At 36.3% G+C, this 25,350-nt stretch overlaps 1 protein-coding gene across 1 annotated transcript in view; it reads right to left on the bottom strand.

The window, feature by feature from the left end:
- PKHD1 (PKHD1 ciliary IPT domain containing fibrocystin/polyductin) overlaps positions 1 to 25,350 on the bottom strand; it is a 488,222-nt gene that overhangs the window by 161,452 nt on the left and 301,420 nt on the right. The window contains 1 exon segment of the mRNA XM_039217466.1: positions 14,242 to 14,379. Within this exon segment, the coding sequence (XP_039073397.1) occupies positions 14,242 to 14,379 (138 nt within the window).

Raw genomic sequence — 25,350 nt, 5'->3', positions numbered from 1 at the left:
TTTTCTATATGCATGTCATACTTCATAAGTCAGGTTTTATTAACTGATTATTATGTTTTAAGGACACTCATTAGTAAGTATTTATTGATCAAAAGAATAGAAACTGGGCAAAATTATATTTGTTTTACTGCTTCTCCATGTCATTAATATTTTTATAGCTTTACTGAGATATAATTGATATACAGAAAAATGCATATATTTAATGTATATACTGACTAAAATTTTAGCTAAATTTTTTAAGGTCCTTTTCAGTGAATCCAAAGCAACAAATTGTTTCTTTCTTTAAAAAATTTTAATGTTCATTTATTTCTAAGAGAGGAAGAGCATGAGCAGGGGAGGGACAGAGAGACGGAAACACAGAATATGAAGCAGGCTCCAGGCTCTGAGCTTTCAGCACGGAGCCCAACATGGGGATTGAATTCACAAATGGTGAGATCATGACCTGAACCAAAGTTGGTTACTTAAATGACTGAGCCACCCAGGCACCCGGCAACAAGTTGTATTTCTAAATATTTTGTATTTCTGTCCAAGTAAACCTTGAAATTCCATGAAATATCATGACTGCACATGAAAGGTTAGGAAATTACCACCCAAAATCAATTTTGCACATCTTCTTCTGTTCTCTGAAGTTGGTTATATAGTGATGTTAGAAGTTGAGCTTCTGGGATGCCTGGGTGGCTCAGTCAGTTAAGCATCTGACTTCGGCTCAGGTCATGATCTCAGGGTTTGTGGGTTAGAGCCCCATGTGGGTCTCTGTGCTGACAGCTAGCTCAGAGCCTGGAGCCTATTTCAGATTCTGTGTCTCCCTCTCTCTCTGACCCTCCCCTGCTCACGCCGTCTCTCTCTCTCTCTCTCAGAAATAAAGAAAACATTTAAAATTAAAAAAAAAAAAAAGTTGAGCTTCTAACTGGAACATCACTATTTTCCTGGTCTTGCTATCACCATTTTCTTTAGAACAGAGCCTCCAGAACATTCTTAGAATCAAACTGGCAAATAAACAAACTAAACCAATTAAATTGTGAAGATTTTATTATGAATTAGATTTTAATTCCTAGTGTACATTTGACCCACCTATCCCTAACACACTCCTCCTCTAGAATCAAAACTAGGTGAAAAAAAAAAGTAGAATGGAAGGGGTTTTAGTCCAGTGAAATAATAATTGGTCATAAGAGTAACCAGAAGGCACAAATCCCTTGGAGAGTGATTTTATTCAGGCTGACAGGTTTTTATTATTGATGAAGACTGTCATTTTGTCCAACAATTGATAGAATATTAAAATAAAAGTTAAGGGTACCTGGGAGGCTCAGTAGGTTAAGTCTACAACTCTTGGTTTTGGCTCATGTCATGATCTCACGGTTCTTGGGATTGAGCCTTGCATCAGGCTGAAAGCACAAGCCTGCTTGGGATTCTCTCTCTCCCTCTTTCTCTGCCCCTGCCCCACTCTTGTTCTCTCTCTCTCAAGATGAATAAACTTAAAAAAATAAATTAATTAAATAAATAAAAGTTAATAATGTATTCATTCACATATTTGCAAAATGTATTTAAAAAACCCTTAAAACTTTATAAACAAGGGTGAGCTAATTCACTTCTATAAGCCTTGATTTCTGCAACTTTAAAAGAGACATAATAATAGCATACCTTTATTGAGAGTTAAATGATGTATTGCATGTTAATAATACATGGCACAGTGTCTAGATATAATACAAAAATGCTTTAAAAGCTTTTAAAAATGTTGGCTTTTAGCAGTAATAATGGGAAAAATAGTAGCAGTAACAATGCAGAAATGCAACATCTTAAAGTTAATATTTAAATTTATAAATTAAGAAAAAGAAGGGAAGCCTTTCTCAACCAGTAATGTTCTATTTCTAAAGTGCTAGAAACTAGATATTTCAATGGCAAAAATATTAGGTGATTACTTATTTGTAGGTCCAGCCCAAGGAACTGCAGGAAATACAATTAAATTGATCTCCAGCTCAAACAATCTTAAAAGAGGTTTCTAAACAAAGAAACAAATTACTTATTAAGTCATTTATTGACCTATTTGCTTAAAATAACTTAGTTTTTCCCATGCAAAAAATAATTAAATAACACTTGATAGTTATTTTTTTTATTGTATAATTCACAAGCTAATCATTTAAAAGTAATCAATTTCTAAAGGAATTTTACTGTTATTGTGATGGAAGTTCAAAAGTCCAAAATATAGTTTGGAAAACACTGATTTAGAAAATATTAAGATTATTAAAGATATTACTGTAAATGCATTTAGCAGAAACTGATACTCCAAGAAAATAGAATCATTTCATATATATACATATACATATGTATAAATGTATATATATATATACACACACACACATACATACATACATAGTATGGTGTGACGTTTATCTGTCAGAGGACTAGTATCCATCTGAAGATAAAGAGATATTTCTATGCTTAAATTCATTTTGCAATATGCATTATTTAACATTGGCTGCCAGTCTTCTTCAAGACTCACAGAAATTGAGTTTAGTGTTTCCAGAACCTATAAAGAACAAAACCTGTATGCTTTTGTCCTTCTAGTTAAATAAATACAGTATTTAAAAGTAACATCCCTTTTGTGTCACTTTTTAACTTTATCACCTAACTAGCAATTTCATTAGCAAACTGTCAGTGTAAACAGAAACTGATTTGTTGACTCGTGATCCATATTATCTAATTTATAAATGATCTCTTTTGCAGATATTTTTGCATATTTATAGTCATATTTATACATTAAATGTATGATTTGTATTATTTTCTAATCATAGTTAAACTTGAAAGAGGAAATATATATTTTTTAAATTTAATATATTATTTTTAAACATCACTACAAGAATCTCTCTGGCTACTCAATGAGTCTAACTACTGGGTATTGTGGCTTTAGGCTAGAGGATAAGTTTCAATCTACACTTTTCTCAGTTTGTCTCCTTTTTATTACTTAATCATCCAATGAGCCTTACGGAACTGTCAGTTTGGAAGGCAATAAACTGTGTATGGATTTTTCTTCTTTAGGATTGAGAAAGTCCCAATCATAGAAGCAATGAGAGAAACTTCCATAGACCCAGTACTTCATTTCCTGACAATCAAAGTCATGTGCTAATGATGACCTTAGGCTCCTGGCTACAAATGTGAGACAAAGCTGACAAATACCCATCACTAACTCTGCAAAACAATATGTGACAAGTTTTAAGATAAAAACCCAGTTCATGGAATAATTACTGAGCAACTAGGCAGCATGTCACATGACCTTGTTGTGACAGGCCAAGGAAACAATGAACTGCCATGTCCTCAGGGAAATTGATGTGTGGGGCATGTCTTTGCTTACCTAGAGATCAGGGAGGGTTCTATTAACTTTTAAAGACACTAATTATTATTGGTAATCCCTCTCTGAAATACACCTACAAACCATCAGAAGAGAGTTTTCCATTTGCAATTTTATTTTATTTTTTGTTTATTTATTTATTTTGATAGAGAGAAAGGGAGAGAGAGCACAGAAGCAGGGGTGGGGCAGAGACAGAGGGAGAGAAAATCCCAAGCAGGCTCTGAACTCTGCACTGAGCCAGATCCAGGCCTCAATCCCATGACCATGAGATTTTGACCTGAGCCAAAATTAAGAGTTGAACACTTACCTGACTGAGTCACATAGGTGACCCTCCATTTGCAATTTTATTTTTTTTTAATTTTTTAAATGTTTTATTTATTTCTGAGACAGAGAGAGAGAGAGAGAGAGAGAGAGAGCGCGAGCATGAGCAGGGGAGGGTCAGAGAGAGAGGGAGACACAGAATCTGAAATAGGCTCCAGGCTCTGAGCTAGCTGTCAGCACAGAGCCCAATGCAGGGCTCAAACCCATGAACTGCAAGATCATGACCTGAGCTGAAGTTGGATGCTCAACCACTGAGCAACCCACGTGCCCTTTGCAATTTTAAAACTATGAGATTAAAACACTCTATTGAGTTGAACATTTGGATGAATAACATGTTGATGTCACTGCTATCTAAGATAACGAAAAATATATTTTAAACCATAGGAATGATGTCTCCTCTTAGAAGAGACACTGTTGAAAAAGATGAGTTCAGACACCTACTCATGGACAAAGAAATACAAACATTTAAAAGAATCAACAAACCAATGTTTATTAAACAGGCTTTGAGTTGGGCATCTTTATGAGTTTTCCTCTCCTAGACAGACTAAAAACTGAAAATACTTTGGATTTGAAGAATATCACCAACTTTTCCAATGTGTTTCACCTTTATTTCATTCCTTTAATATGGGGGGAAAGCATTACAGTCATTGACACATTAATAGTACAATTCCTTTCTCACAGATACAGACATTTAAGTCTAGGGAGACTGAACAAGTTACAAGAAAAAGGCATTGAGCTAAAAAACAGACGTAAGGTATATCCATTCATTTATGTATACACTAATCAGTCACACAGCACAGTATCAAAAGCCTACTATGCACTACGTACTAGGGTCACAAAATGTCTAGTCTATGATAATAGAGAATGCATTCATGAAAATATACCATTTTATAACAATAAAATGAATGCAGTAATGACAATATGAATTAATGGAATAGACCAGAACAAAAGACACACTGAAATCTACTGAATGGAGTCAGGAAGTGCTCCCAGTAAAAATAGTCCTTGGGCACTGGCTTCAGTTGAAGGATGAGTATTTAAGGTAATTAAAATAGTCTCTACTCCTGATCCTGGTCTTTATCAGCTAGGAGATAGGAGAACAGATCAGTAATCACTCTGGATCTCAGTTTTCTTATCCATGCAGTGAAACAGAGGATTCACACAATCACTGAGATCTGTGATATGACTGTTATAAATCTACTATTAGAGAATATTCCAAAGGTTGTTGAATGAGTCGCTAAACTAGAATTATAATCCAGCTCTCTAGAATTGCCATATTTATGAAGGTCCTAAACTAATTTCTGTCTTGTTAATATTATACTAATGATATTATGAAAAAGTAATATTTTTCAGCATAATTTGGGCTCATGTGTATCTTTAATACTTTAGAAAGCAGCATTACATTTCTTAAAATCCAGGGTTCTTCATGAAATGCATATCTACTGCTCACTCTTCTCCAGCTCCTATGCTTCACAACTATATAAAGCACATTCCAGCTCTTCCCTGACACTTTTGCACTAGATATTCCTTCTGTCTGGAAACCTGTAGTCCAAATCTTTACAAATCTATCTCTTTCTTGTTTTTATGGTCTGAGGTCACAATGACTTTTCAGAAAGGCTTTTACTAACTACCTAATCTATTATGTATAGATCCAACCTGGACTTTACTTCATTTCATTAAACAAAGTTATTCATGAAAGCATAATAAGGTTTAATGACATCACTCTTAGTATGGATTACTGTTCATTTTTAAACCTGAAATTGAATATGTTCAATTGTACTTAAGATTACATTAAAGCCAAAAAATGAAGCTGTTAAAGAAATGGTATTGAATGTATTAAAACTTACTGTTCCTAAAATGTGTGAAATTTTTTCTTTGTTCTACATGCAAAATAACAACTGTGTCAAAACTATGTTGAACAGTCATTATAAAACAAAAACAAAAAGCCAAAATAAGATGGTCAATTTCGTTTCCTAATTACTATTCTCTCCACATCTCATACTAATGACTATTCCCTTTTTCTTGTAAATTTCCTCCTTTGTTTCAAGATATTATTTTCTTGTCATTTCATTTTCCTTCTCCCTGCACTGCTGTTTCTTTTCCATCCTCCTTCCTCAACTCAGCTTCCTCTAACCACCCTTCCTTTACCACCATTGGTGCTCTCCCAAATTGTAGCCACTTACTTACTCCATTAAAATCTAATCTTGAGGTATATGAATCCACATATTCAAAAAACAACTCTGAGGGCTTTCTATGTGTCTGACACTATCACAAGCACTTTAATAAATACTCAATGAATTCTCATAAAACTCCATGAAATAAGAATTATTATTATTCCCATTTCAAAGGAAAGGAAACTGAGGCAGAGACAGATCTGGTAACTCACCCATGGTTGCTCAACTAACAAGTGGTAGAAAAGGGATTCCAACTTCGCATTACCACTGACCCAGATCTCCCAACCTGAAATGTGGCATGGGTTCTAAACAACTCCTTCTCACCTCCCATCAAAATTGGCACTAGGTTCTAGTGATTTTTTACACCCTCGGTATTTCTGTAATTCATTCTTCTTATTTCCAGTGCCTTAGTTGATTCCTTTACAAGTTCTCTCCTGAAACACCTTAGTATCTTCTCACATTTCGCTGTGCCCCTTCAGGTATACTGCTTCTCCCTCCCTCCTCCATTGCCAGGAGTGATCTAAGACCAAATCTAATTATGTCACTTCCTTACCTAAAACTATTCAGGGACTACCCACTCATGGCCTTCAAAATAAAATCCAAACTCCTTAACATAATGTATAAGGCCAAGAAGCTTCACTGGCTACCACCATTCTATAAATCATACAACCCAGACATATATATATATATATATATATATATATATATATATATATAGGCAATGAGCAAACACATGGCAAATAAAAGAATGGACACACAAATGAAATACTTTATGCTTATCTCGAGTGTTTTATCAGATTAATGAGATAGCCACTGAACAAAGAATGAAATTGAGTCTGGGATTTATGATGCAGCTATAATCCTCTAAGCAAAGCTTTGATCTTAAACTTTCCTTCTATTTCTATAGCATTCTATCTTCCTACTCTACTAAAAGTCAGCTGATACCTTCTGCCATCACCAGTTGACTTAAAAGCAGGACCACCAAGAAATATAAATCCACAATGTTAGGACTTGGATCAAATGGCATCAGACAGCAGACATACTCTGGCAGTGCTCTGTGCCAATGTCCACATCTATTAAGTTTGTTTACTAACCAGTATTATTATCTATTTCATGTTGGGATTTCTTTAGGGTGTGGTAGAATTAGACAGATGGGTTGAAAGTCTTCCTTCAGGCATAATACACATAAAATTGGCAGATGGGTTCCAGTAATAAACCTTTAGGCCTGGAACACATGGCCAAAGCAGGAAGAAAAATAACACACCACTGTCTATTAATAGGCAAAAATATAGTTGGGAACAGACAAATTTTAAAATAAAATTTTAAATATATAAATCAAAATTGGAAAGTTTCCATGTACTTCCCTTCAAAGGTATAGACTTCAGGTAATGCATTTTTATTATAGTAATAAGTGAATTGAGAAACCTAAAAACAACTTCCAAAAAAAAAAAAAAAAGACCAATCTTAGCAATAGATGTCAAACTGAAATACATTTTCTAGTCAGAAGAACAAGGCTCAGTTTTATTAAGTATTTCTATCAGTTAGCTGGGTGGCTCAGTTGGATGAGCTTCCTACTGTTGATTTAAGCTCAGATCATGATCCCAGGGTTATGGGATCAAGCCCCGTGTTGGACTCTGTGCTGCACATGGAGCCTGCTTGAAATTCTCTCCTCCCATCTTTCTTCACCCATCCCCCACTTGTGCACACTCTTGTTCTCTAAAAAATAAAAAAATTTTAAAAATTAAGAATTAGAGTTCACAATATAGTCAGCAGGACCAACAACATGAAGCGTTGGACAGAGAAGGTAGTTCAATGTTTGGCAGTACTGATGAAAGGATAATATTTATCATGATAGCTGGAAGCGGATTGTGCTGAAGACCGTCTGTTGACACCTCCATTTCCAAACTCTTCCTTTCTTTCCTCTGCTCAGTGCCCCCAGGATACTGTTGATCTGCAGTTACTACTATATGGAGCTCTCCTGTATTCTGAGTTCCAGTTGGGTTTAGCCAACTGATAGCATAAGCAGGAATCAAGGGAGGAAAGAAAGTGAGATCAAGGGTTTTTTACCCATATGTCATACACTGTACTGAGTGAGTCCCAGACACACTAAAGGTCATGGCACTGTCTGCCAATCATCTCCATACATCTTCTACCATCTCTAATTCCAGCAATGACTTCTTTTTCTCACTCCTTTAGGACAAGGGGTAGTAAGGATGTTCTGCTGTTACTAGCTCTGGGGAATGCCCCATGCCATTTGGATTTCTGTGACTCTCTACTTAGTTAACATTTCCTCAAATAAGTCCAATTCAGTATGACATCTATTTTCTGCAAGGACACTGATAAACTAACACATATCAAATACCTATTACATGACAAGAACATAGAAAAAACTGTTATGTTTAATGGTTTTAACATTCCTCCACAGAAGTTTCCATTTTGCCATATACTTTACTGCTGAATAAATGGATGTGTCCAGCGGGTAATTTGCTTAAGGTCAAACAGCAAGTAGGTAACCTACATGGATTTGACCACAAGCCACTTAACTTAGAGCCCATGCTGGTCACTGCTATACTCATTTGACTCTGTTCAGAGTAACTCAGGGTCTACCCAGGAAAAACTCTTTCCCTCTGGCTTCATACTCTCATAGGAACTGACCAAAGTTGTGTTTAAAGGCAATGTCAGGGAGTGAGGGATCTCATAACTCTAGATATGTGAAGTGAGTACAAATTTGTAAAATCTTTCTGAAAAGCAGTTTGACAACATATATCGAGGACCTTAAAACATAGACTTATGTGAAAAGAGAAGAACTACAAAAACAGCCATAGAACAGGTAACAAAATGACAATAAGTAAATACTTATCAATAATTACTGTGCATACAAATGGACAGTCAGGTCAAAAGACATATAGTGACAGAATAGGTAAAAGGCAAGACCCATGTATATGCTACCTACATGAGACTCATTTCAGACCTAAAGACACATGCAGATTGAAAGTGAAGGGACAGAAAAATGTTTATTATGCAAAAGGAGGTGAAACAAAAAAAGCCAAAGTAGTAATATTTATATCAGACAAAATAGACTTTCAAATAAGACTATAACCAGAGACAGAGAAGGACACTACATGATCATAAAGGGAACAATCCAACAAGAAGATTTAACAATTTTAAATATTTATGCACCCAGCATGAGAGCATCCAAATACATAAAGCACCTATTAACAAACATAAAAGAAGTGATCAGTAATAATACAATAATAGTAGGGGACTTTTACACCCCATTTCCATCAATGGATTGATCATGCAAACAGAAAATTAACAAGGAAACAGTGGATTTGAATGGCACAGTAAGCCAGAGGGATCTGATATATTTAGAATATTCCATCGTAAATCAGCAGAATACACTCTTTTCAAGTGCACATGGAATATTCTCCAGAACAGATCACATGTTAAGCCATAAATAAAGTCTCAACAAATTCAAAATGATTGAAGTCATACCATGCATCTTCTCTAACCACAATGCAATAAAACTAGAAATCTACTACAGGAAAAAATCTGGAAAATGTACAAATATATGGATATTAAATAACATTCTACTAAACAATGAGTGGGCAAATCAAGAAATTAAAAAGGAAATCATATAATATATAGAGAAATGAAAATAAAAACACAATGGTCCAAAATAATTTGGGATGCAGCAAAAGCTATTCTAAAAGGAAAGTTGATAGCAATACAGGCCTACATCAAAAGCAAGAAAAATCTCAAATAAACAACCACAACTTATATTTAATAGGAGCTTAACAGAAGAACAAAACCCCAAACTAGTAGAAAAGAAATTATAAAGATAAAAGAAACAAAATCAAAACTAAAAAATTAATAGGACAAATCGGTGAAACTAGAAAATGAGTTTTTGAAAAGATCAACACAATTCACAAACCTTTACCAGACTCTTCAAGAGAGAGAGAGAGAATACCAATAAACAAAATCAGAAGTGAAAGAGGAGAAATAACAGCCAACATCACAGACATGCAAAGTATAATGAGAATATTATGAAAAATGATATGCCAGCAAATTCAACACACTAGAATAGATCAATTTCTAGAAATATATAACCTCCCAAAACCAAATCAGGAAGAAATAGAAAATTTGAACAGATCAACTACCAGTAATGAAGTTGAATCGATTATCAAAATAATTTAACAAACAAAAGTTCAGAAGCAGATGGTTTCACAGGTGAATTCCAGCAAACATGTTAAAAAGAGTTAATACCTATTCTTAAACAGTTCAAAAAAAAAAAAGACAAAAGCTTCCAAATTCATTGTATGAGGCCAGCATTACCCTAATGCCAAAACCAGATAAAGGTACTACAGAAAAAGAGAACTATATTCCACTATCTCTGATGAACATAGATGTAACAATCTTCAAAAAATTAGCAACCTGAATCCAACAATACATTAAAAATATCATTAACTACAGTCAAGGGGGATTTATTCCTGGGATGCAAGAATGACTCAATATTTGCAAATCAATCATTACAATACATCATATCAACAAGCAAATGGATAAACATCAGATGATCATTTCAACAGAAGAAAAAAAAAAAAAGCATCTGACAAAGTACAACATCCCTTCATGATGAAAACTCTCAATAACATAGGTTTAGAGGAAACATGTATCAAGATAAAAAAGGTCACATAAGAAAAAAAAAACCATAGGTAGCATCATATTCAATGGTGAAAACCTGAGAGCTTTTCCCTGATGGTCAGAAACAATACAGGGATGTCCACTCTCACCACTTTTGTTAAACATAGTACTGAGAAGTCCTATTCACAGCAAATGGACAAAACAAAGAGAAAGAAAAAGGCACCCAAATTGGTAAGGAAGAAGTAAAAGTTTTACTATTTGCAGATATCATCATACTATATATAGAAAACCCTAAAGACTCCACTAAAAAACTACTAGAGCTAATAAATAAATTCAGTAACATCACAGGATACAATTTCAATATACAGAAATCCATTGTATTTCTTTACACTAATAATGAAGTAGGAGAAAGAGAAATTAAGAAAACAATTCCATTGGGGCACCTGGGTGGCTCAGTCAGTTGAGCGTCTGACTCTGGCTCAGGTCATGATCTTGTAGATCAGGAGTTAGAGCCCTGCTGTCAGCCCAGAGCCTGCTTTGATCCTCTGTCCCTCTCTCTCTCTCTGTTCCTCCCCCTGTTCGTGCTCTCTCCCTCTCCCCCCTCCCCCCCCGCCCGCGCCTCTCTCTCTAAAAACTAAATATTTTTAAAAAAGAAGAAAGAAAATAATCCTATTTATAATTGTATCAAAAACAATAAAATATTTAGGAATAAACTTTTTAAAACATTTTTAAAATGTTTTATTTATTTTTGACAGAGAGAGAGAGAGTCAGCGTGAGCAGGGGAAGGTCAGAGAGAGGGGGAGACACAGAATCCAAAAAAGACTCCAGGCTCTGAGCTGGTTGTCAGCACAGAGCCCAACACGGGGCTCAAACCCACAAACTGTGAGATCATGACCTGAGCTGAAGTCGGACGCTTAACCGACTGAGCCACCCAGGCGCCCCTATCTAGGAATAAACTTAATCAAGGAAGTGAAAGACCTGTACTCTAAAAACTATAAAAAATTGATGAAAGAAATTGAAGACAACACAAACAAGTGGAAAGATACTCCATGCTCATGGATCAGGAAAACAAATATTGTTAAAATGTCCTATAACCCAAAGCAATCTATAATCTATACATTTAATGGAATCCTTATCAAAATACCAACAGCATTTTTCATAGAACTAGAATAATCCTAAACTGTATGGAACCACAAAAGACCCTGAATAGCCAAAGTAACCTTGAAAAAGAACAAAACTGGAGCTATCACAATCCTAGATTTCAAGATATACTACAAAGCTGTAGTGATCAGAACAGTATGGTACTGGCACAAAAATAGACACATAGCTCAATGGAGCAGAAGAGAGAGCCCAGAAATAAACCCACAATTATATGGTCAATTTATCTTTGACAAAGAAGGCAAGATTATGCAATGGGAAAAAGACAATCTCTTCAACAAATGGTGTTGGAAAGAGGAGACAGCTACATGCAAAAGAATAGTAGACCACTTTTCTACACCAGACACAAAAATAAACTCAACATGGATTAAGGACCTAAATGTGCAACCTGAAACCATAAAAATCCTAGGAGAGAGCACAGGCAGTAATTTCTCTGACATTGGCTATAGCAACATTTTTCTAGATAGGTCTCCTGTGTCAAGAGAAGCTAAACTATTGGGACCACATCAAAATTAAAAGCTTCTGTGTAGCAAAGGAACCAGTCAATAAAACTAAAAGACAAGCTATTAAATGGGAGGAGATATTTACAAATGACATATCTAATAAAGGGTTAGTATCCAAAATCTAAAAACTTATAAAACTCAATTCCTCACCAAAATGAGTAATCCGATTATCAAATGGACAGAAGACACAAATAGACACTCTTCCAAAAAAGACCAACAGATTCTTAATTATAGAGAAAAAACTGATAGCTCCCAGTGGGTGGGGAGATGGAAAAATAGATGAAGGGGAGTAGCACTTATCATGATGAGCACTGAGTAGTGTGTAGAATTGTAGAATCACAAAAATCACTATATCTGAAACTATGTGAATCACATACACCTGAAACTAATGTAACACTGTATGAAATGTTTTGTAACTAGACAAAGGTAATTGTTGCACAACACTGTGAATGTAGCAAATGCTCCTGAGTTTAACTTGATTAAAATTATGTTGGGTGAATTTTACACAATTCAAATAAAAACATGCACTTATCCTTAGGCCCATGAATTCTACTTACAAAAGTCTATCCTAAGGAAATAATCAGAGATATGAATAATTATTTAAGTTCTAAAATGTTGTACAGTAAGTTACTAGGAAAACATGAAATCTGAAATAACCTTGATATTCAACAATAGGAAAAAAGTTAACTAAACTATACATGTATCTTTACATGTATACATACGTAGATATGGAATATGAAAATTATTAAAACCATGTCCTAGAAATAGAATGTGCTGGGGAACTTCTCATATTGTTAATAAAGAATCCAAAAGATTAGGGTGGCCTGGGTGGCTCAGTCGGCTAAGCATCTGACTTCAGCTCAGGTCATGATCTCACAGTTTGTGGGTTCGAGCCCCACATCAGGCTCTGTGCTGACAGCTGGCTCAGAGCCTGGAGCCTGTTTTGGATTCTGTGTCTCCCTCTCTCTCTGACCCTCCCCTGCCGGCTCGCTCTCTCTGAGAAATAAATAAAACATTAAAAAATAAAAGAATCCAAAAGATTATTACATTGTATACTGTTTTAAGTATGTGCATGTGTATGTGTATGCATCAGAAATAAAATGATTTTAAGACAAGATTATAAAATATAACTGTTGTTATCTTTACATTTGGGAATATGAGTGATCAGTTCATTTCTGCTATGTAACTTCCTATTTCCTTTTCTCCATTTTCCAGTTTTGTATTGGAAAAATAAAATTTTAAAATATCAATAACTATGATTCAAAAGATATCACTATAACTATGTGATCATAATAATAACAATGATTAAAATAACTATGACTTCACCTTGGTTAAAATAATAGGAACTGAAATATCCAAAACAGAGCATATTCAAGAAAATGTGAATGAAGGGCTATCAAAGGGAAGGGAATTTGACAGACATTCATCCTTTACCGATCAGATCAAAGAACCTGAACCAACAGATACTAGAGAAAGACAGACTGACTTAATAGAAGGAAAAGAATTCAAATAGGATTTTTAAAAAGGAGAACCAGTTATTTTAAAATGTTTTGGTTTTTCTGTCATTGGAAGTATTTGAGAAATGGCTTGACCATAATTTTTGAGGAATCTTCACACAGTGATTTAAACTTTAGACAGGTAGCTAGACCTAGAAATCTCTTTCACCAGAGACTCTGGTTGGATGCTACCTAATAACAACATCTAAGTATTTCCTTTCCTCACCATCAGTGATTTGCTTCTTTGGGATAAGGTATTATTGTTCCTGGAAATTCTCTTTTAACTCCTTTGGTGGGGGGCAAAGCAGGTTGCCTTACAAAGCTCAAAAGTAGTTCCTTTGGGGACAGAGTACATGTATTTTCATCATTGTATGGCCTGCCACAGTGGGTGGACATGCAAGAATAATTGCATGTCCACCCAAAGTCACCTCTGTCTGTCTTGTCTAAAGCTTGCGAAGGAAACATTTTACTAGTAAACTTGCCCCTCGCCTTGGGCCTCCCCAAACTCCATTAAGCACCCAGCTAGATGATACCACCATTTCCCAAGGCCCTTCTCACAGAACTTAATTTCCATTATGCTTCCAATCCTTGTGCCCTGTACTCACCAACTTTCAGCTCCCCGCCTGCAATGACCATGCACGTCACATTCAGAACATTGCTTCTGTCCACAGGGAATTCTAGAGTCCCCATCACATAGAGGCCTTTGAGGAATGGAAGACTCACATCCACAAGGACGGTCCTGTCTGTGGAAGAAAAAGAAATCGCTCATAAGCATAACCAAAACAACAATAGCCTTCTCACCTCTGGTGGTTTACCCTAAGGTTCTCCAGGAAATGTAGGAGCTGCTTATGTTACTACTCATGCCAGGCCCAGTGCAGCAACTGGAAGAACAAATCGTTTCCAAAGGACTATGTCTTAATAAAGAGACAGGAGTCTTAAAAAAAAAAAAAAATGTATGATTAAAAATTCTTCCATTTCCAAACAAACCAAGTGTTACGGCCAAAAGGAAATGTTTATGCCTCAAACAACTGCCCCAAGCCTACTTCAGTGCAAATGTACAGGAGAGTTCCCTACCCTTTGTGCCTTCCCTTCACTTTGACTAAAGTTTCAGGGAGGTAGAGAATCATAGATATGACCTTGTCTTCTGAAGTCAGACTATTTGCATGTGAATTCCAGCACTGCTAACTGTATGAACCAACACATTTACTTCTCTGTGCCTCAGTTATCTAATCTGTGAAATGGGAATGATAAAAATACCTGCTTCATTCATACGGTTCTTGCAAGGGTGAAATGAGATCATAGATCTAAACTGTTTCTACAGTACTAGTAAGTCATTCTCAATCTCCTGGTTCCACAATGTAAAGCAAAGGTCTGGTGTGTGCTCAAGAAATGCTGGGTATTTTCATTACCGGTACTGTTGTCGATTAACTTGGCATGCTTGTAGAGTTCATCTGATAACTTAAAACCATTGTTCTTCATCTCCCCTTTCATAAAGTTTCCATCCCCCTTCATAAGAAAGAATCATAGATTTTTGTCTGAAAGTAACAATAAGGCAATACATGAATAAAAACTCTCATTTAAAACAAGAAATATTTCATGTATGCCAAAGTATTAAGTGTTACTTTCTGAGGCTTAGCAGTAATTCAACACAAATTAAAGACCTCAAATAAATGTTTCTACTTAAATTTCAAGTATCATAATCACTGACACATGTAAAGTTTTTAAAGAATTTTGTTAACATAATTTCATGTCTCATTCCAGGAAACAATGTCCCTGCTGTTCTCGAGGACCTACTCCCCATCAAATTAAGTTCTCCTAGGTTGTCTTTTCTAGTCCCCACTTCACTAGCTATAAGACTGCACACCTTCCTGTGGCAGAGACTCTATGGCTGTAAACCAAGCGATTTCCCTTTTCCTCCTGGGTTCAGTTTTAGACTATCTTTTCTAGCCTCCTGTGCAGTTAGGTGAAGCCCATATGACTGAGCTGTAGTCAATAAAATGTAGGTACATTTGAAGTGTGACCTCTCTAGGCCTGGTTCATAAATTCTCTAGTACGCACTTTCTCCTTTCCCTTGTCTCTCAGATGGACAGTAGAACAATGGTTCTCAATGTATGGTTGTGGTCCCGTTGCATCAGCCCCACTCACTCCCCCATCAGAATCAACCCAAGTTCTAGTTCTGCTAGTAAGAACTCCCAGTCTTCCCACTGGATCCACCACTCCTTCTATGGAAATCTGTCTCTGTTTTGCTATCCCATGATACCCTCTACATTCTGATATCAGAACACTAAAACACATTATTCTAATTACATCCAAGATTAGTGTATACAAGGAGGGGACTACCACTGGGTTGCTCCTCAATGTAATTATGTCTCTATTTCCCACTGTAATTTTCTTAGGGGAAAGGACCAGCCATTTTTAAAAAGCCCTAGTGACTATTGTGACATCAAAGATAAAGTTGTTGGGTGGCTCAGTTGGTTAAGTATTCGACTTTTGATTTAGGCTCAGGTCATAATCTCATGGTCATGAGATCAAGCCCCATGTAGGGATCAGCGCTGAGTATGGAGCCTGCTTAAGATTCTCTCCCTCTACCGCTACCCTTCCCATGCCTGTGCTCTCTCTCTCTCTCTCAAAAAAAAAAAAAAATAATAATAATAAAAGATACAGTTGCTAAATAAAGGTTGCCCAGATCTACTGAGTTTAGCTCCCTACACACCATAAATTCAAGAATACATTGGTAACTGACACAAAATGAACAATCAGGCTAAGATGAAAATAAATATATATTCCAATTATATCTCACCTCTGGTACTTTAAAAACATTCAAACAAAAGTGAATATCTAGGGAATATATCTAGGGAATAGTCTAGGCTTAACACACATTTTGGGAGTTAGTGAGTTTAATATGATTTCAAAAGCAAGATGGAAAGTATTTCAAGCAAGCACCTTTAACAAATAAAAGTTCTATACCAATGGCCCTTATCTCTTCCAACCAATGGCCCAAACTACCAACATTTGGCTGCTAAATCCAATTTGCTTCAATAAATGTTTTCTCTCATCCAGAGAGTACTCACATGTACATAAGTATGATATTAGGCTTCTTTTTAACATACTTAGTTAAAATAGGACAATTTCACAGACTCTAAAACTTTCCTCTTGGTCTTTATCACATACTCCTCTTAGAAGAAATTTTCCCTTTTGATTGCCCTATCCACTCTAAATATACCAACAAATTCCACATGGATCACAGATAGCTTAATTGCAAGCTCCATGAAAACAGAGGCCACAGCTCTAATTATGATTTTCATTTGCTCAGGACCTTGAACAACAGATACTCAAAAATAACACCAAAGAACATACACACACCATGCATGTAAAATCTAACAGCTATTCAAGGAGAAGTATGGGATGAAGACAAGAGTAGAAACATTGCTCATATTTCACTTTGAAATTTCCTGGATCTGTCTAGTCACCTTTTCTTCATTTTCCTTTCCCATGAGGTGTCAAATCTTGCTGAGTGGTAGGAATTCAGATGAGTAAGACATGTTTCCCATCATCAGACAAGGACAGATAAACAAATAAGTACAATGCGATATACTTGAGATGATAATACAGTTGATCCTTAAGCAATATGAATTTGAACTGCATAGGTCCATGGGTCCACTGTATTTGATAAACACAGTATGGTGTTAAATGTCCTTTATCTTCCTTATGATTTTCTAAATAGAATTTTCTTTTCTCTAGCTTACTTATTATTGTAAGACTACAGTAGATATTATAAGTAACATACAAAATATGTGTCAAATGACAATGTTATTGGTAAAACTTCTGGTCAACAGTAGGCTATTTGTAGTTACATTCTGGGGGGAGTTGAAAGTTATACACAGATTTGTGACTGCACATGATGGGGGATCAGTACCCAAACTCCCATGTTGTTCAAGGTCAACTGTATACTTTTTCACTAAATGGAGGTTGACCTCATCTTTACTCCCAACTACTTCAAAATGGAAAGTCAATCAATGTGCTTAATAAGAAAATTCTGTGAAGATGAAAGAAACATACGCCCTATAAATATTTGTATCAAGGATTTTTTTGTATCACAATTACAGAGACTACCACTATCATTACAAAAAACACAGACAAAAGAATTCATTCCAATCTAGTCTCCAGAGCAGATTAGCTGCAGGTCCAAATTTGACCAATCCTCAGCTATAATGACAGCGTGTAGTGGATTTTTATCTGTTCTGGGTGTGGAAAGTTAGGATCAAAATGCCCCTTTCTCTAAGTAGCTTCCTTTCCATGAAATTATTCAAATATTTCAGGAAAAAAAATTACTAAGAAACATTTATACAAACCACTTAAAACATGAATGAGAGACCACCTCTAAATTAACTATGGCCCAATGCTTTTCATCTTGCCTTGCTTTGACCAAGGCTTTTTCATCCTACTCTGTCGGTGACCAATCTATCCTACTTGAGAGAATGAGCATGGGCATATGGAGGGAACCATCTGGAATTTCTGTTGCTCGATGGGAGGCTGATGGGGGAACAGATCTGGAAAGAGACTCCAAAAAGAATTAATGAGTACCAGATGTAATTAAAGACTGCTTTTTTCCCCCAGAGGAGCTCAGGACCAGCCTTGGGGTGGTGCCTCTTGGTTCCAAATTACACCCCCATTCCACTCGTTCATCTATCAAGCACTAAACATCCCACCATCTTTATCTTGGCATCTTTTGCCAAGCACTGTTTTTTTTCCCCCTTAAAGAATTGTATTTTGACAATTATAAGGGCAAAGCTTTAGAAATAATATCTAGAAATTTAATACTAAGGAAGAATCACCTGAACTTCCCCATATATCAAAAGCAACAATGCCAAAGAGGCTTTAGTCTTCTGAAAATGCACTAGCTACCCTTATGACCAGAAAGCCTGAGCCAAATCAAAAAGCCCTCTCTGACAGAGGGCTAGGAATTTTTTTTTTTTTTGTATCAGGACTAATCTGGTTACAAAGCATTCCATATCATTTCAACGCTAGATTTAAACTCATTTTTTTTTCTTTTCTTTTCTTTTTTTTCTTTTTGAAGCAAAGTCAGAGAATCAAGGTCACTATTGTGTAGCATTCCAAGGTCTGACACTTGTCTAAATCCTGTAGAAATGAGATCAAGGGCGAAGGGCACAGATCCTGGGAATAATGATGGGGTCACATTAACAGGCATGATTTAGGGCTGGCAGACCCACCGCTTGTATGCTACTCACTGTATTGGGCCCCATAACTTAGGTGCTGAAGACAATTTCCATTACAACCCTGTTATTGTCAGAAACATAGCCTACAACCAACTTTGGACACAGCTCAGACTTCTGAGGGAGAGTGATGGCATGCAAGGGCAGAGCAGGACATACAAGGACTATTTGTGGGCTTGTTATGTTCCGGTACCTCCCATAATCAACAAGTAAACATAATTGCTTCTACATTCAACCTTAGCCACAATATCTCCCATAAATATATGAACCAATGGAAAAGTTATGTTTTAATGCCATGTAAAACAGTGATGGTTTTTTCTTTCCTTTGTTTGCTTAACTTGTGGTGAATCTAATCATTTATCCAATATTCTGTCTACACAATTTGTGAGAATGGCTGGTACATCCAAAAAAAAAAAAGTACTCCTGAAACAATGGAAATTCTTGTACACACGTAGTTCAGAGATGAAAGGTTACCATAATTGAAAATTAGTGTCAAGTAGACTAATTTACAGAGATGATGGTATTCGTTTATCAAGAATTCACTCTCTTGTAGAAAAAAACAGGAAAAGAAGTGCTAGAAGGGAAGGTTGCATTCTTTCTAGAACTCAATTCTTTTCAAAGAGCTTCTCACTTTATAGCTTGCCTTTTTTTTTTAATCAAATCCACACAGGTGGTTTCTTTATTCTACTCTTGCCTCTCATTTTTTTTTTCAAACTGATCTTTAAAAAAAAAGAGGCAGAAGAGGCAGTTTTCAAAGTGCCCAGAGGCACATGATTCAAGACTGAAAGCCAGCTTCCCTAACACCTTGAAGAAAAACCATCTGCCTGCCTATGTGTGGGGGAGAAGGAGGGAGCTTGAAGGAAGGGCAGCTTTAACTTTGGAAAATAAATACCCAACCCACTCCCCACTCTCTCTGTGTCTTTCTCAATCACATACAGACATGCATAACTCTCATAGTAGAATCAACATTTTAAATTATGATATTTTAATTGATCAATAAAATGTTTAACATACAATGTTTATCTCTTCCTCTAGTCTATACCATCTGTTCTTCAAAAATATTTGAATCTATTTAATAGGAAGGTCTTTAAGCAAAATTACCAACTGTATCAGATCAATCCTCTGAATCCCAAATTGTCAAAGGAAAGTACCAGAAGGTGCTGCTGTTATCATAAAAATAGAAAAGAATCTGTGCCTTCCCTCATTCCAGGCTTTCTTTGTTTTATTTTTTTAATCCTGAGATGGCTCTTGTGCTACTGTTCTCTCCATTAGACCTCAAAGAATTCAGAGTGACCCAACTGGTGTTGCCTTTTAAGAAAAAAACTGAATATTTTAAAAAATGATATATAATCAACATACAAAAAGCTGTACATATTTAATGTATACAGGTTAATGAGTTTAGAGATAAGTATATGTCCATGTAACCATCATTATAAATCTACCCCGCTTTTTCAAAAGTTTCCTCCCATCCTTATTTATTATATAGTATTATTACTATTATTATTTCATGATAAGAATGCTTAGCCTAAGATCTAGCCTCACAGCAAACTTCCATGTATAGAACAGTATGGTTTCCTATGGGCACTCTGATGTACAGAAGAGCTCTAGGATCTATTCACCATACATAACTGAGCTTCATGTTCTTTGTCTACTACCTCCCCATATCCTCCTCCTCCTAGCCCCTAGCAACCACTCGATTAAAAAGATGGTGGAGGGGCACTTGGGTGGCTCAGTTCATTAAGCCTCCAACTTCAGCTCAAGTCATAGTCTCACGGTTCATGAGTTCGAGCCCTGCGTTGGGCTCTGTGCTGACAGCTCAGAGCTTGGAGCTTGCTTCGGATTCTGTGTCTCCCCCTCTCTGCCCCTCCCCTGCTTGCACTTTGTCTCTCTCTCTCAAAAATAAAATAAACATTGAAAAAAATTTTTAAAAATATGGCTGAGTGGCATCTCATATGTGGAGTTTAAGAAACTAGACAAATGATCATGGGGGGAAAAAGAGAAAGGAAAACCAAGAAGCTGAGGGGAGGTGAGTAGGTGAATGGGTGAAATAGGTGATAGGGATGAAGTCGTGCACTTGTGATGAGCACTGGCTGTGTATGGAATTGTTGAACCACTCATTTGTACACATGAAACAAATATGACACTGTATGTTACTAACTGGAATTTAAATAAAAAACTTTTTAATAAAAAATTTTTTAAAAATTTAAGTGGGCAAAGGAAATGAATAAACATTTATTTAAAGAAAACATACAAATCAGCAACAATTTATATAAAGGGTGCTCAGCATCACTAATCATCAGGGAAGTGAAATCAGAACCACTGGAGATATCATCTCATAACTGTTAGTAGGACTGCTATTAAAACAACAACAACAAAAAAAAAAAACCCAAAAAACAAGTATTGACAAGGAATTAAAAGGGTACCTCTGTACACTGTTGGTGGGAACATAAATTGGTGCAGCCACTACAGAAAACAGAAAGGAGGTTCCTCAAATAATTAAAAATAGAACTACCCTATGATCCAGCAATCCCCACTTCTGGGTATAACCCAAAGGAAATGACAGCAGGATCTCAGAGAGCTATCTGAATTCCCATGTTCCTTGGTGTTGCCATTGAAGACAGGGTCCATGGTGCTCTGATTGCTTAGACATCTTGAGACTCAAAAAGAAAACCTAGACCTCGTAATCTCCAGAACATGTAAAAGTGAAAAGTATTCATTTTGTCCTCAATATGAGGTCTGACATTAAACTACAGTTTGGCTTCATCCACATAATTTTATTACCTCTATAGATCATTGATGAATCTGTACTAATCATAATTTTAGGGACAAAATCCCTCTTCAATCCTTGTAGTGAAGGATATTTACATATATGGAAAGACATGAATTGGTAGTTCTCAGGTGACGGACATATTACATTTTTTACCTGTTAATGTCAAAGACAAAGGAAGCACAGAACTTATTTAAATGTCTCCTTAAGAAAAATAATGAGACAGACTTTTAGTTAACAAATATATTTCCACACTTTAACCCTGGAGGAAAAAAAATACATCTATAAAATAAATGATTCATTCCTGAAAGAAGCTGTTCAGACCTAGGCCCAAGTAGCAAACTTTCGATTCAATGGGTTTATTTCCTCCATCAAATATTTTCTTATTTGAAAATAAATCTACTCTTTAGGGCTCTGTGCGATCTGAGAGAAGGCAGTATGTCCAGAAAACAGTGAGATTTTAATTTTTTAAGTTATTTTTTCTCAAGCTTTCAATTATTTCTTCTATGAAAAAAAATCCTAAAACATTATTAAATTTAAAAAAAAGATGTTTGTATCTATTTGTTTTAAAAAATTATATCTATTATTTCGTAAGTATATAATCAGTGTTTAAGAGAAAGCTTAGAATATAGTACCTGATTAGTAAATATTGACTAAATAACCTCTCATCTATATTTTAATACGTTGTGTCATAAGTTATCATTTTTGGACAAACTAGTCTATATTTTATTTTCTAAATTGATAAAATATTTATATTCTATGTAAATATAAAATTTACTTCTGTACAGACTTTCACTATTCTCATTATTTTGATATTTTCCATGGTTACATTTTTTGGAAATTCCCAAAACCTTTAAGAATTTTTTAAATGAATTCCAATAAATTATATTTATTTAATGCAAACAGTTCTTGCATGGCTTTCCAAAATAAGTTAATTTCCCCTTAAATTCAAATCCTGTCCCAGAGACCATGAAGTTTCCTAAACTTTTATTCACAATTCTGAATATTTCAACACTAATATCCAGAGTTTACAATTTCTGCCAAAATTCCCAATGCTTTAAAATATATCCATGCTGCCTGGCAAAGATACTGAAATCCCCATATTTAGAGTTAATCCTGGTTTTTTTTTTTAAGATTTCGTTTATTTCTGAGAGAGAGAGAGAGAGAGAGAGAGAGAGAGAGAGAGAGACAGCGTGAGCAGAGGAAGGGCAGAGAGGGAGACACAGAATCTGAAACAGACTCCAGGCTCTGAGCTGTCAGCACAGAGCCCGATCCCGGGCTCGAACCCATGAACCGTGAGATCATGACCTGAGGCAAAGTCGGACGCTTAACCAACTGAGTCACCCAGGTGCCCCAATCCTGTTTTTAATCTAGAGTATCTAGAAGTCCCCAAGAGAAGAATGATATATTTTTAAAAAGGCATTATTACTGACTGATAAGTGTATTCATTCATTCATTTCATTTAGCAAATATTATCAAGTTCCCTTGTCAGATACTGACATGTGCCTAAGAAACAAATATAAATAAAAGAAGGGTCTCACTCCACAGAGAGGACTGTGTTGCAGAACAAGAAGCCGGAGGCACCTGTAAGAATGTCCTGAAGGAAAGGGGCAGAGCAGCAAGGAACTGAAAGCAGTTACATTCCCAGGTCGGAAAGCCACCGGGACTGCTCGTTCTCTCCAAAAGGACATCATACGGACACTAGGCCAGGGATCAGAATGTTTTGTCTGGTGCCAGATGTACTCGTGACCTAGTATGGAATACACTGCAGATGCGTGATCTGTCAAGATGCTGAATACTACGTTGTATGCGCTTGCTGCTAACAGACAAATAGCAACTAAGAGAGGCTTGAGCCAGAAGCCCAATACTTTGCCTCCTGGAGAGTCAGAGCTTCCTGCTTAATTCTCTCATCACCGCTCCTTTGGGATCAGTCTCTCTCTCTGAGTGAATATTTTTATGAGATTGATCAGATGAGTGTTTGGTGGAAGGAAGACCTATCTGAATCTTTTTCAGTATTTGCTTCTGATACCCACCGAAACAATCATGGCGAGGACCAGGAAATGCTTCAAAGAAGGAAGACTGTATCTGTTTCTCTCTTCCTTTAGCTCCCTTCCGTCCCTGAGAACTCACTGCCCTCAATTGCTCATAACTCCCCAATCACCAGAATTCCACTCACGCCCCCATCTACCTACACTGCACACATAACCAGGGTTGAAGTGATTCTACAGGTTCAGTCTCTTCTCAACTATGCCCCCATTTTCTCCAGGTTCTGTTCGCCAATACCTGACTAATAAAGAATTAGTATAGGACAAATACACTGGCTTATTCATCTATGACTCTGCCCAAAAAGCAGTCTGGTACAATGGAAAGCTCACCAAATTAGAATTCATACAGACCAAAGTTGGAATCCCAAAGAAGCCCTTCCTCGAAAAAAGTAGCTTAGCTTCTCTGATTTTCTGTTCTTTAAGTGCAAAATAAGATCAATAATACTTTATGGAAGTGATAGTAAGGATTAGGTGAAGTACCGCATATACACGTAGAAGAGTGCTTTCGAATATAACAAGTATAAAATTATTAGCTATCACCTGTTTTGTATTTCCAATATATATTACTGAATATCCATTCTATACTGGTCTCTCTGCTGTTTGCTGAGCCAGAAGCACAATCCTTACTTTCTTGAAACTTAAAATATTTATTTAAATGTTTGTTTGTTTGTTTGTTTTGAGAGAGGGAGAGAGTGTATGTGAGTCCGAGAGGAGCAGAGAGAGAGGGAGAGAGAGAATCTCAAAGAGACTACATGCTCAGCAGAGAGCCCAAGGTGGGGCTTAATCTCACTACTGTGAGATCATGATCTGAGCCAAAATCAAGAGTCAGCTGCTTAACTGAGTGAGCCACCCAGGCACCTTTGTAACTTAAAATACTTTAGAGAAAATTGACATTTATCCATAACCCCACAAATACATGGCATAAACTGTGCTAAGTGGTAAGAAGGAAAATGAATGATGTTATGGGAAAATAATAGTATATATGAAAAGCGAGAGACAGGAAAGAGCCTCATATGTCCTACAAACTGAAAAGCAGCAGCAGTGCTTGTAGAATCGGAGGAGAACAATGAGGAGAGGGGCTGGAAAGGTAGGTGAGGAAGGAGATCAAGCAGGGCTTTGGAGGCTCTGTAACAAACTGGAGACTTTATCCTAGGATTACCATTAAGCCAGGAAAGGTTAGTAAGCAGGGAGATTACATAAGCAATTTATAATTTAAAAAGAGTAAATGAGGGCGAGAGCAGCAGGAAGGGTACAAGGGATTCTAGGGGTTCACCCAAGAGGTGATAATGCAGTGATTAAGGTGGTGAAAGGAGAGATCAGAAAAACAGACAGATTTGAAAAATAGTTTGGAACAGAATATACAAGATTGGTTGAAGTGTCAAGAATCACTCAGAGCAATGGATAATGGAAGAGATGACAAGTACTGAAATAGGAAAAGATGGAGGGGGAGCAAGTTGGCAGCTGGGAATGGTGACCATGGGGATCGAAGAGGATATATATAGAGGACTCTCTCTGGGTTGTTCTAGTGTGAGATACCTAGTTACCTGTAAGTCATCCCAGTAGAGATCTCAAGTTGAAAGCTGAACATATGAGTCTGATGCGTGGATAAAACAAAGGATTTACTGGCTTCCAATGTTGTCTATAGGTTGATGACTATCAAATTTATGT

The sequence above is a fragment of the Hyaena hyaena genome, unplaced genomic scaffold (assembly GCF_003009895.1).
Source record: "Hyaena hyaena isolate Hyena2069 unplaced genomic scaffold, ASM300989v1 scaffold_694, whole genome shotgun sequence".
In the NCBI taxonomy this organism is placed as follows: Eukaryota; Metazoa; Chordata; class Mammalia; order Carnivora; family Hyaenidae; genus Hyaena; species Hyaena hyaena.
Note: the sequence above shows the minus strand (reverse complement) of the source record. Positions and strands in the feature narration are given on the sequence as shown.